This window comes from Callithrix jacchus, chromosome 10 (genome assembly GCF_049354715.1).
Source record: "Callithrix jacchus isolate 240 chromosome 10, calJac240_pri, whole genome shotgun sequence".
In the NCBI taxonomy this organism is placed as follows: Eukaryota; Metazoa; Chordata; class Mammalia; order Primates; family Cebidae; genus Callithrix; species Callithrix jacchus.
In genome coordinates, this window is record NC_133511.1 from 33,761,087 (window position 1) to 33,775,386 (window position 14,300).

A 14,300-nucleotide genomic window follows, 5' to 3' on the forward strand; every position below is an offset into this window, starting at 1 on the left:
TCACTGCTGGGCTATCTTCTCCCCTCTGACGCCCACCCTTACTTCATCTTGCTGAACAGTAGGGCAGAAAGGTCACATGGAAGCAGTAACATCCCCTCCATGCTGTAAAATTTCAAGGTAGTGGCTATGGCCCCATCTTCCCTTTCCCTCTGCAAAACAAAGAGTCCAGTTGGAGGCTGAGGAATGGAATGGTGACATGCAGGTCGGTGGCTCTCCCAGACCTTGATGCTGCTGAGGACTGAGCGTTGGGCTGGCCCTGATGGGAGGGTGAGCCCAAGGGCATGCCCATGGTGCTGGAGCGATTTACTCTGCTGGTTGCATGTGGCCCAGAAGTCAGGCAAAGTCCATGGAGAGAGAGGGGATGATGGGTCTAGGAGCCGAAAGAACGGTGATACTTGAAGCCTCCCTACAGAAACTGCTGTCCTGGGAAGGGAACAGAATTTGCAGCTCTTCTTCTTGCTCAATCTCCCTAAAAATTCTTATGAGAAACACCCAGCTACAGGAGCCTGCAGGAAAGATCAGCCAAGGCAAGGATGGACACACTGCCAGTGGCCCCGGCACTGGGCCCTTCCAGCTGCATGGACAGAGCCCATTTCCCATCAGCATCCTTGGAAAGGGGGAAATGTTCTCAGGAGTTAATCTGGGGACCCAAGGACAGTGCCTGAATGAATGGCAGGGCCTCACAGGTTCATGTAAGGATCAAGAGTTAGACTCAAGCTTCACCCCAACCTATTCTTCCCATAATGCCCCAAAACTGCCAAGCAAGCCCTTCTCACGGTGAAGATATCTGTGTTCCTCTAAGGACTGAACTCTGTAGACCAGAGCTCTTAGGGAGTGCCACATCTTGGTTAGGAAAGGGGTTAGTATTGCCCTTTGCTGAGTGACGAGCAGGAATAAGGAGCCGAAAGGTTGCAGTCCTGAATCTCTCCTCGCTGACTGCACCATCTGGCCCAGCACCGGCTTCAAACACATCGCTCTGAGCTCCCAGCAAGTCAGGAAGGAGCTAGCACCCAGGAGACACTTGCTGAGGCTCCAAGGCAGGGCCCTTGCATATGTATGAGGTCTGGAATTTATTTGCTCAGAGAGGTATTCTTCAGGGCACACTGCTTCCTGCTCAGATACAAGTGAACTCCTGCTCCCCAGAATCTCCCATTCTGGGTCCAGTTCTGCCAATATATTGTTAAGTTCTGTAAGTGCCCGGCTGGAGGCCAGAAAGAAGGGTCTGCTAAGACCCACTCTCCCAATCCTGCCCGAAGTTAATCTCTCACTCCTGATCCTCCACTCACTCTCCCAGGATTGGGCCATCCCATTTGCAATGGCACTTTATTTTCCAATTAAAAATAACTGTAAAAAACATAGATGACATATTTATAGCATATATATCACATTCACACTGGCTCTAAGAAGCTGCAGTGGCACTACCCAGGGCATGTGTTTTCCAAGACCAAGTCCATGCAGCCAGCATGGCAAATTCTCCCACCACCATGCCCTCTAGGAGCTGTCTGAGCTACAGTGCTACAAACCAAGACAGGTGTCACTGCAGGTCCCCAGGTAGTCTCAACCACCTGCTTTCTAATGCTGCAAAGCTGGGTTCTCTGAGAAACTGGGCACCTTCCCACAGTCACATGGGGACAAAGTCAGTTTTCATCTCTTCCTCAGTCTTGCCCTGTCAAGCACCTCTGCAAAGAAAGTCCAAGTCAACATCCCTCCCAATTGACAAGAGACACATGAATCGTGGTTCTTTAGGGCTACCAGATCCTGCAGCTCCACACAACCTTCGGCTGACTCGTCCTTCCTGCAGGTGGGTTATTTGTTTTGTTATTTTACAAACTTTCCCTATATATGCATTTCCATCAGAAAGATCCAATCAACTCTGACTGAACAGAGAGAATATCAAAGGAAGAGCAGGGAAGGCGGCGGCATCAAGGCATGAGCTGGTATCCCAGGCTGCCTGGGAAGTCAGCACTGCTCTCAACACCTCTAAGCAATGAGCTGGTATCCCAGGCTGCCTGGGAGGTTAGCACTGCTCTAAACATCTCTAAGCACAAGTACAAAAATAAAGCGAACTATGACTTCATATAGATATAGAGATATACTTTACATAGGTTTTCTTTATATTTATATGTGTGTGCAGAGGGCACAGGCCCCTGCACATCTTGCCCGGCACTCAGCCCTTGCCCTCCCACTCCCCACGCCCCACGTGTGCCACTCGCCCAAAGATCCTGGTCACCACAATTGCATCTGATCCTTGCCCCCCACATACATCCCCTTCTCTCCTTAAAATAGAACCAATTCTGTAGATTTATATAATTTTATGTACAATCTTCATAAAAAATACACTAAAGACGGTGCATTACTACTTTGACCCTCCTACCAAAACAGAAGTTGTCTAACAAAGGAGCCAACCAAAGGGGGGTCTCCTGGGCCTGACGCTATGCAGGCAAATCAGCGTGTCTGTACAAATCTCTCTCACACACACCACACCGCTCACACAGACACACACCGCTCACACAGACACACACCATACACACACAACACACACACAAAAGATGCGCCACACCACACACACACACACACACGCACCACAAACACACACGCATACCACACAACACACACACCAAACCACCCACAACACACATACCACACAGATACACACTGCATCACACACCCATATCACACACACATACCAGACATACACATCACACACACACCAGACACACATACACCATACGCAATATACCACAAACACACACCAAACCACCCCACAACACACATACCACACAGATACACACTGCATCACACACACCCGCATCACACACCCATACCACACACACACCACACAATACACACAACACAACACACACAACATACCACAGACATACACCACACCACACACAAACACACCACACCGCACACAATACACACACACACCACAAACACACCATACACAACACACACACCAAACCACCCACAACACACATACCACACAGATACACACATCACACACATATACCACAGACACACATACCACACAGATACACACCCACATCACACACATATACCACAGACACACATGCCACACAGATACACACCCACATCACACAAATATACCACAGACACATACACCACACACTCCACATACAGTATACCACACACAATACTCACAACACAAGACACACAACACATACCACATACAAACACCATACCACACATAATAAACATCACACCACACACAATACACACACAACAGAGACACACCACACACATGCATACCACATACATACCACACATGCACATCACACACAACACACACACACACAACACAGACACGCACACCACACATGGATACCACACACACACCACACATAATACACACCACACACAACACAACACACAGAACACACACACCACCCTACAGACACATGCCACACACAATACACACACCATACACACCAAGACCACACACCACACACACAGTATACACACCACACACTCACATCACACATTACATACCATACAGAAAAACATACCACACATACCCACATCACATACCACACACACACACACTACACCACAGACACCACACATATACAAATACAGGTATCACACACCCCACACACCATACTACATACACCACACAAACACAAACCACACCCATACCAGATACAACACATGCATACACAAAGCATACAAACAAGCACACCACAGACACATACATCATGTGCACGCACACACACTTCACTTACTTCCTGAATCCAGGAAAGAAACACTGGACTAGACAGCTGGTTGGGGTTTCAAAACCAGGGCGACAACCTGGTGCCTGCAGAGGGACACGTGAGACAATCCCCTTTCTCCGTTGGCCAGGGCACACCGCTCGTTCGTGGGAGGCCATATAAATCCTTGTTAATAGAGTGGCTGACAATTTCCCTTTCAAGAACTGCAAAATAACTGTGAGGAGGTCCATCCCCTCCACCAGAAATACAGTTTCATAGACCCCTATGCCAAAAGGAGGCCAAACCCCTAAGTCCCACCACCAGCGTGAGGAGGGCTGGGCACTTGCCCCTTCCATGACTTATATGAAAACCCCAGATATGGCCCAAAAGCATACCCGTAGCATTTCTAAGGCCAAAGACCCAAGTCCCCCTCCCCAGCCCAGCCCCCTGCCCTCCCAGATCCCCTGCCCCTCCCACCATCTCCCATCGTAAACCATGCCCGTGTTCACTATCCCTGGAGTCACACAGAAGTGGGGAAAGAAGAGAGGGGAAGGGAAGCTGACTGCTGTGTATATGGGGTGGGGAGGGAAAGTTTGACCTAGTTCCCAAAATAAATCCAGGAAATCCAGTGCCACAAAGAGGTAGGATTGGTGGAGCACACTTCTTCAAGACCCGAAAAAAAGGCAGGCCCTGGCAGCCATTCATGTCCCCATCTAGTGCAATGAGAATGATGACAACCAAAGACCCAGGGACAGGAGCTGAGCATTTGTGCCACTGAGCTAGCACTGTCCGACCTAGCTCTCCCAGCCAGAGCTCCAAAGCTGCTAGCTTTTCACCAGCTCTCATCCAAAACCCTAACTACTACTACTGACCCACTGCAGAAGACAACACCCATGTGATTTTAATGACTGACCACTGTTCCACCAGAGTATTTGGCAACCAAGATACCCGGACTCTTCTTTCTCTAAGATGTGGGCAGCTGTTAAAACCCTTGTATGGATGATTCATTTGTCATCATCCTACACTGGAACCCTCAAGGAATGCGGTGATGTCTTTAGACCAGATTCAATCTACTGAGAGTTTTTCTAACAGCTTAAAATGAGGTTGAAAAAACCTTCCACCTTCTTGGCAACCCAACACACAGAACATCTGGTGGGGTTATTATACTTGCCACTAAAAGGTTTTGAGAGTATCGACAGGAACTCAGAAGGAAGGCTCTGGACCAGTACAGATTCACTCGTAGTCAGAGGGAAGGGTGGTGGTGGGTACCCCTAGCCAAAGAGCAAGCTGGCAAGAGTGCGAAAGTCCAAGCTGGGCTTTGAGCCTTGGTTTACTGACTTCTTCTAAAGAAGAGATTTTTAATTCTGCCTCTTAATCTAAAAAGAAGCAGAGCTGGAGACATTAAAGAGAGGAGAATGGCTGGTCAAGCCAAGAGTTTCAGGTGAAACTCTTTTGCCCTCCCACTTCAACCACAGACTAGTGACTTTACTCTATCAAAAGAAGAGAAAGTAAAGAGAAGGCCTCATTAAGCCACTGTGCAGCCTCATGGCCTAAAGGAAGCCTCTATACCTCAAGAGGAAAGGGTGATGAAGGCACGTCAGGCTCCAGTTCCTCCTCTCTATCACCATCACCATCACCAAGGCCCACAAACATTTTCAGCTTGTGGACGGAGAGGCAACCCGCCACTGCAGCTTATGAAAACAAACGTGATGCTCGTGAGAACGGAGCTTCCTTCTCCACTGATGAAGAGCTGGAGATCAAATGGGCATCTCAAGACAAGTCTCTCAGCTTTGGGCCTAAGGAGCCCCCAAAAACAAATAAAGTTGAAATACAATATAAAGATGTTCATGTTTGGTTTGGGCACTTAGTGTCAGAGGCTAATTCTAGAAGAAGCAAGGAAGGTCTAGCTAAGAAGCAAGACCTCTCCCAACATCCAGTCTGGGTCCACATGCAGGACCCCACCCCACAATCTGTCCCCGATGCCTCTGCCCCCCTCCCACACCCCCTGCATGGCCGCCACTCCCCAGCCAGATGCCCACCAGGCAATCATTCTTCGTCGTCTTGGGATGATCCCCCAGTGTATACCCTGCACCCTTACAAGTAACTATGTTATCACATGCCTCCAAGAGATGCTGAGACTTGACATCCCCTGGGGTAGTCTCGCCAACCTAACCCATGCCTGACCTCACCCTCTGTGCTCCTTCCAGTCTCCCCAACACCTGTCAAAGCACACAGGCTTCCCCTCCACCCTCCAGTTCTCCAACTCCTCCTCCTGAAACACCCCTGTCCCATCCATTACCCTAGTCAATCTAGAACTGGCCAATAAGACACCCCTTTAGCCCTCTCCCCAAAGCAACACACACAGCCACACGGGGCTCTACATACCACCTATTAGAGCCTGTTTCACTTCATCTGAAGAAGATACCCAGGCAGGGCTGGGTCAGAAGCCCTGGTGGGAATATGCACAGCTCCTACAAAGTGCTGCAGAGGCTGGACTCACAGCGCCCCCACCCCATGACCCGCTCAGCTCATTCCTCTGCCCCTTCCTGTAGCCCCCCCAACCATCCCTGCAGTGCCCCCAAAGCTCCTTTACATGCAAGCAAAGCAAGCCCAAGATTAACCATTAGCTTTTCTTTTCCTAGGTTTCTCTACATATTAATAAAATGTACTTTATGTACAATTCTTCTCCCACCCCACCCCCAAGCCTGGAAAGGCTTTTGCTAACAAAATGGGAAGAAACAGATTCCAGCCACTCAGTCTTCAGCCCTGGAGATTCAGATCGCGGCCAGTGCCAAAGATGCTGGAGACTCCATGAAGACTGTTTGTCCCCAGAAGCTACTATTTTGTCAACCTTGTCCCCCACCCCAAATAAAGTCAGAAAAGTTCACATTCAAACCTTAACCTAGTTTCCTCGGCATGAAAAGGGCAGAGGAATAAACAAATTAAATCCGTTCAACCCCAAATATTTTAGACCACAAATCAAAAATAAAGACAGAGAACATGGAAAAATATCAAGAAGTACTCAGCTCTCAATCCACCCAGCTTCAGTCTTCCCCCAAGCACATGGTTGTGGGACTAGGCCACCTGAAAGGAGGGTACAGACCCCGTCAGCCTGCTGGGAAAAAGGCATCCTTCCTGTTAGGAAAGTAGGATCTCAAAAGGCCTGTCCTACCCCCAGTCTCTTGAAGGAAGCTGCTTAGAGGCAGGCTGGCAGCAGTCAGGGCCACTCCTGGATGCTGGGTCCAGGGCCACCTCAACAATCCAGCACAGGACCCCACTCGGCACCAGGGAGCCCATTGGCAGCCCGCCAGGAAATCAAGACAGCCTTCACCTCCCCACCTCGTCATATGTCTTCTCTCCCCACACAAGCACAGACACCTCTAAGAACTGTTTCACCCTCTTCCTGGTCTGTGGGTCACCTGACACTACAATAGCCACAGTTCCCGGCTACGATACAGAAGGAAGAGGCAGACATCTGAGATGCAGGAGCAGGTTTTCACTGGAGCCACTTCTACTCCAAGGCCACCAGACCATAAAAGGGGAAGTTTGGAACTCATAATCTCTCACTAAGTGAGCACAGAAGTCCTATGAAGCTGATTAGTGGTCACTGCCATTGCTCAAAGGCAGACTATGGAGGACACTGGTCCCTAGAGGTGGCTATACCCCCATCACGCACACGTTCACAACCACTCTGTCACACACACCCACACCCAGCACCTAAGCATATGCCTGTAGCATCTTTACCCTCTATCCTACGGAGAGAGGGGACTGTGTTCCATCAGTTTCCATCACAAGTCCATGGGGTGCAGGACTGCTGGCCTCCAAGGACACTGTCACAGGAGGAAGCCCTCATGGGAGCCGAATGAGCTCCAGGCCACTGAGAGATGGGTAGACCTCACATCCTTGCCTTAGCCCAGGAAAGCCACAGCACAGCGGCCACTCAGTGACCAGCAAAAAGCACAGCTCCCCATGTTGGGTCTATGTGCTGAGGTCACGGGCACTGTCAGAGGAAAGCAGGAGTCAGCACCTTGGTTAGCACGGGGGCTGCCCTGGACGGCACAGCCACAGCCTGAGCGTCTCAGCTCCTCATCACGTCTGAAAGAAGCAAAGCCTTCTACCTCATCATCTCCTCTTCTTTCCTAACCTGAGGGCTGGAATTCCCAGATGGTGCTCAGAAAAGTTGGCCAAATTCATCCTGAAGGTTGACCACCTGATGCCCATATCCCAGTCCATCCCAGGGCCTGGCTGACCCCCCTGAGCTCTGCAGTGGAGAAATCCCACACTGCCAGTGCACAGAGACTGCATACCAGCCCACAGGGAGCCCCCACCTCCTACCCCAACATCTCAGGTAAGCTGGGTCCCATCATCCCCCAGGAGAGATGCCGAGTGAGCTGCACAGCACAGCATGGAGGCAGAGCATTTGCTGCCTTGAAAAAGGACACAAAGAGTTGTACGATCTTCCCTCTTGCAGGGTGGCTGCTCAGTGGTCAAGTGGATTCCAATGCCCCAGAGATGCACATCAGCCTGAAGGCCCAGGTTCCACCCCGAGGGTGCATGGCCCAGTCTCAGAAGCCCCTCTGTGCCTCTCTCACCACAACCCCTTCAAACATGTTCAGAAAGGAACGTTGGTGACATGACTTGCACGGTAAACCTCCAGGGTGGGCTGGTCCTCAGCTCCCTGGGTGAAACAAAGGACCAGGGCCTGTGTGGCAGAGAAGAAATCCATCACCTAAGATGGAAATGCCAAGAAGAGACAGCAGCCATCCAAAGCCCCATCCTGCAAGGTCACTGGGCCAAGCCCGTGGCAGCTGCATAACACCAGCAGAAGCCATCTAGTGCTGCGTGGCTCACGTCCAAGCAGGGAACTCGGGAGAGGTGGGTGCCCCCAAACCCACCAAGACAGCAGCACCGAGAAGGAAATACTTCAAGGAACCTTCGTTCTAGGCCAAGCCAGAAGGGGGATCCTACACGAGAGTGGGGGAGGAGCAGGCCTGCCCTCCGCCTCGCCCTCGGGGCCTTCTGCCCTGTCCTTGGGCAGCACCATATCTTATGGGCAGAGAGACATCTTAGTGGGAAGATGACCTCACGAGGCTTCTGGATGCTAAGAGTTTGAACCAGGACAAGACTTTGGCAGAGGAAGAGTCAGTGCCCAGACCCTACTCATCACCCCTCCCACCTTCATTCCTACACCTCAGCCACAGAATAGAACTGGGCAAAGAAGGCAGGATCCAGAGTGTCCCAGGCCCCAGCAGCTGAAGGTGCCCTGGCTTCACCTGGGCCCATCCTCCAGGACCTCTGGTCCAAGGGCAGAGGAAGGCCCCAGGGCAGAGAAGAGTCAGCAGACAGCACATGGTGAGTATGGGAAAGCCACAGGCGGCTCCGCACAAGTGGTGATTAATCAATCTGGAGAATTAGCTCCCACAAAAGGAAAGGAGGATCCAATCAGCCGCTGTGGAACAGCGCTGCAGAGAGTGCTGAGCCGGAGACGGTATAAATAGAGCGGCAGCTTGGAGCCAGCACAGGTGGCTCCGCAGTAGGGGAGACTTTGGCCACAGAGCTCACAGCCTGGCTGGGTGGAAGGGTGCCGCTGGATGAGCTGTATTTGTGCACCAGGGGCTTGTTTTAGCCCCATGGCTGAGTAGCCTCTGCTTCTGCAGCATGAGCCGCGCTGGAAGAAAGATGCAGGTCTGGCTGCCTGGCCACCCCTTCTGCACCCAGGAATCAAGAAATAAAGGCTTGAGTTTAGTTCTGCAGTAACTCATTGCTGAACCCCCACAGAAGGCAGCCAGTAATCACAGCAAGGCCCCATTTCTGTTCGGGGTGGGAGAAGGTAGAAGACAAACAGAGAATTCAGCTGAGAGGCATGGATCCTGTTTTGGGAGAAAGAATCCCCCAAGACAGATGTCAGGCACCTGGCCAACGCACAGCCAGCCCCGCTCACAAACCCCCGCTGGCCACTGCCCTCCTCCTCCTGCCTCCACTGACCACAGAGTGCAACAGCACTTGCCTCAATGTACATATATATACACATAGAGAAACCCACACACTACAGACATATGCATCTGTATCTATATCTATATATATGTGGGGTGTGGAAGATGGACGTTAAGTCCAGCCCTCTTCCAGGACTTGAAAAACTAAAACAGAAGCAGAGCAGTAAAAGCCATTGCTTTCCTCTTCACTTCCAAAGACATTGGAAGAGATGAGAAAAATCAATCTAGCAAAGCAGGGGGCAGAGGGGAGGAGACAGGTGTCACCCAGTCTCCAATCCACTTCCTGACCTCAACCCACAAGAAGTCTGCCCGCCCTCTGTCCTGAAGACAGGTGGCCAGGATCTGGAGGGAGACACCCACTCTGGCAAAAGAGCAGGCACGCAGGACAAAGGTCTGGGCCCCCCCTGGCAGGCGGAGAAGGACACGCCCCCACACGGTGGCCCTCCCTGCCTGAGCCCAGCAACCTTGCCCAGGGGACACCTAGAGTGAGGTGGAGTCACAGCAGAGTGGCATGGCCTGGGTCATCGTGGTCCACACTGTTGAGAATCGCTGTCTGGTCTTCTGGAAGCTGGCGGTGGCACAAGTCTGAGAGCCGGGCAAAGGGGTCAGGACGAGAGTGTCTCTTCTTCTTTCGGAGGCAGACAGCTTCGTCGGGCCACAGAACCTGAGAGTTGGGAAGCTGCTGAGCCTGGGAGGCAGAACCATCTAGGGAGAAGGGAAGAGGGACACAAAAGAGAAGAAAAGCAAGCAGGTGAAAAGGAAGCACGCAGCCCCACTCACCTTTTCCACCTACACACGTTCTGGGTTTCTAATGTTAAAACAAAGGAATCACCTGAGTCTAGAGAGACCAGACCAAATTGCTGCAGAGAAACCACCTTCTTTACCACTAAGGCAACCAGCAACCTGACCCTGCTACTTTCACTGGAATAAGAGTTAAGAAAGTGGGATGGAGAGGATTTTCTTTCTCATTCATTTCTTTCTCAATCAGTCTAAACATATTTCTTTTAGTGCCTCTTGAGTACTAGGCATCATTCTAGGTCCTGGGGATCAGGAAGGAACAGGTGGGACTCAGGGCATCTTTCTCATCTGCCCCAAGCAGTGACCAGCTTTATACAAGACTTTAATTACATGCAGCAGTCAGGCCTTGACCCTTCCTGGACTGCCTGGGCCTCTCCTCTGCCTCATGTCCCTTCTGGGGATTAAGCAAGAATGCCTTTGCTATCTTCAAAGACTATGCATCCATGTTAGGGTGCGGAGGAAGAGGCAAACTGTCAAGATTTTCAAAATACAGAAATCAAATTTGCAGTTACTGAAAATACTACAAAGATAAAACAGGGTCAACTAAGGCACTACTCCTGCTCCTTAAAGGGTTAACACTTGAGTCTTAAGAGAAGTCTTATGAGCCTTCCACAGATGTGAAGGAAAATTATTCCCACCAGAAGAGACAGTATGTATGCAAGCCCCAAGTTAAGGGTAAATGTGGCGTGTCCCAATACAGAAGGAAGGTCATCTCATTTGAAGAAGAGTGAGGCAAGAAAGGCAGGGCATGAAGGAGCTTGAAATCTGTTCTGGTTATGATGGGAAGCTTCTGGAAGGTTTTAATCAGAAGTGTGTGTGTGTGCGTGTACACGCCTGCACATGTGTGCTCATGACTAAAAGAGAGGATGCTGGTACACGCCCTACAGCTCACTCTGGTGGCTGTGTGTGGAATCTGCAGTGCAAAGTACAAAGCTAGGGCTGCAGCACTAGCTGCAAGGTACTACAGTCGTCAAGGCAGGACAGACAGTGACTCGGAACACAGAGTCAGCAACGGAGACAACAGAAAGTGGCCAGATTCACGATGTGTTGCAAAGGCTGAACTCACAGGCCTTACCTAGTGGACTGGACATAAGATGTGAAGGCAAGGAAAAATCAGGGATGAAGGGGCCTCACACCCCAGTGGGTACCAGTGCTAGTGACTAAACTGAGGAACAGCTGAGGAGAAGCAGGCCCGGAGAAGCTGACCAGTAACTCTACTTTAGACATCAAGGCATACGAAACCCCCAAGTGCATGTCCAACTGACAACTGGAAATACGAGCCACGATCTCAGGGAAGGGACCTGGGCTAAAGACAGACCTTTAGGAGATGCCAACATAGACCTGGTAACAGGACCACTGCCATCAATCAGAACAAGAGAAGGCAGGCCTCCGATGTGACTTTTTTTTTTTTGCAATAAAGAAATATATAAGTTCTATATAAAATATATGTTGATGGGTCATAAATGAGTTAAGAATGGGCTTAAATGGGTTGAAAATGCAGCTTTGAGTTTGAATTTCTAACCCAAGCCCTAAAAAGATCATTTTCTCTTTCCGCTCCAGTACTTCCATCTACAAACTGAAAGGATACTGGCACCAGCCAAAGGCTATCACTGGCCCCCAGAGATTCGTGAGGCTTTGAGTTTCTGTGTAACACTCTCCCATATTCCTGTCTATAAAGACAGTTCCTGTACAACAGTTATCAAGATATGCAAAGAAACTGTTCAGCATTCTCCCCTGACAGCCTGCCACAACACTCCTAAAACCATTCAGGAAAAGAGGGTGTTAACAAATATTAAGGAATTTTCTATTCTTAAAGAAGGCTAAATTCATTTTACACTCAGAAGCTACCTATCCCTGCTAGATACACATTGGACACACTTCGATAGAGACACCCTCTCTGTAGGGTAAGGAGGCTTCACTCCACCTCACTGAGAAGACTGTAGCCACCCTGCAGAGGCTAGGTCCAGCCTGCAATGTACCCTGAGCTCCAAGTGGGGTCACATCATGCCTGTGTTCACTAGAAGGCCTGAAATGACCGAGGGCAAGGAAGTAAGGAGACAGAGTTACATGCAAGGTGAACTGCAGAGCGGAAAACTGGATCTGTACTATTTGTGTTGTTTGAAAACACACTAAAACAATAGGATACATTTTTCTGAAGCTATAGGCACAGAAAAGGCACACACACTGAAAGTGACAGTTCTCCAGGGGAGAAGAAACAAATTGGGAGGGCAATCAGAGATAGTTCCCCTTATCTCTCTAATTTTGTATATGCAAATTATGTTTGTGTATTGCTTGAAAAACAATGTTAAAAAGGAAACAAAGAACAAGAGAAGCTTGTGGATTCAATTCTAGAAAAAGTCCAGGGTTGGGACCCTAAGCCCAATAACCCCCCTGACAACAGCAAGGTTGCGGGGTGGGGCGGGCCTCTGCCCATCATTACCGGATCGTTTCTTTGACTTCGAAGAGCCCTTGGATGACTTTTTGGGCTTCTTTATCCGTTGGTATTTCAGAGCCTCCAGCCTCTCAGGTGCAGCAGCGTTCCCGGGTGCAGGTGGAAGTGTTCTGGAAAGGATAACCAGAGAGGCACAGGTCAGCTCCCGGATGTGTGAGGCTTTGGAAGAGGGGCTGGAAGAAAGCCGAGTAGCTGACCCATAGAAGGAAAGAGTCCAGTCCTACAGAGCCCAAGGTGCCCACGATGGCTCCATGACATCTGCCTTTCTATTGCTCCTGGAAAGAAGAAAACCCAGCAGAAAGCTCCAGGGGAATGGCCCACCTCAGTGGGAACCAACCTGCAGAGCAACCAGAAGACCCCAGCAAAGGGAGAGAGAGAAACTTTAATAGTAAGCCCCTTCTCATGTAACTCAAGCTGGGATGCATTCAGTGTCAGAGACACAAGTAGACTCAGCGTCTGGAGTTCCTAGAAATCACCACAATCAAGACCTTTGAACGGAAGGTAAAAGGGCAAATTAGAGCAGGAGGGCAAGCAGCTCCCATCCCAGTGAACCGTCCTCCATCTCCAGAAAAGGGGGTGCTAAGTGAAAAACCCAACCCCCAGTGAGACAGCCTGCAAAAAACCCAGCCTTGCCAGCTTCTTCTCCTCAGCCGCAAGATTCCCACAGAACGGCAGCAGCTAACAGCAAGGAACACTTGTCACACACCAACACTCAGAGCAGTGTCTCCTCAACCCTGCAGACTAGGCTCAGCTCTCCTCAGCCATGTAAGAGAACAGGAGCGGGTAGCAGGAGGTGACAGCAGAGCAACCAAATCTGGCAGCCTCCCAGAGCCCTCGCCGTCTGTAACAAGAATGTGGTGAACCTCTGTATCTTAAGATTCAGCAGAGAAACGAGGTTGTTGGAACAGAAGACAATGTGTACTGGCCACTCTTCCTCCATTCTGATTGTCACTTGCCTGGTGGATCAACTACACAGTTAGGACAGGGTCCACAGTCGGTCCACAGTCTGGCCACAGCCTGCCCAGGTAGGCAAGGGAGCCAAGAGAGCTGAGAGAAGGGGAAGTCTGTGACACTTGGTGCATATTGGAGAGAATCTTTAAAGAGTCCTAAAAGAAGAAAACCTAGGAGACATGTTCTCATACCATTTCTTCTCAAAGTAATCCAACTGGGAGCCCGAGGAATGAAGGGGAGAGACAGGTCGCCCTGTCTTCCCACCAGCACTGGCATTAGCATGTGACTAGAGAAGCAAAGGCACTCTGGGGCCATGGCGGATGGACGTGCCTCACTCTTCTTCTCCTGAACCCCCCAACTCCTCCCCTATCTCCACTGCAATCAGGTTTTGGA

General features: G+C 50.3%; 1 protein-coding gene across 12 annotated transcripts in view; it reads right to left on the reverse strand.

The window, feature by feature from the left end:
* Positions 1-6,368: 6,368 nt before the first annotated feature.
* Positions 6,369-14,300, reverse strand: part of IGSF9B (immunoglobulin superfamily member 9B) — a 49,621-nt gene continuing 41,689 nt past the window's right edge. For 6 of the 12 annotated variants that reach the window (XM_009007163.6, XM_035265128.3, XM_035265127.3 and 3 more), the window contains 2 exons: positions 12,945-13,066; positions 10,065-10,411 (listed from right to left, as the gene is read on the reverse strand). In XM_009007163.6, the coding sequence (XP_009005411.1) occupies positions 10,203-10,411; positions 12,945-13,066 (331 nt within the window). In that variant the 3' untranslated portion in view covers positions 10,065-10,202. Of the gene's footprint in view, positions 10,412-12,944; positions 13,067-14,300 lie in introns of those variants that run through there. The other 6 variants (XR_013522839.1, XR_013522838.1, XR_013522837.1 and 3 more) reach the window with 3 other exon arrangements.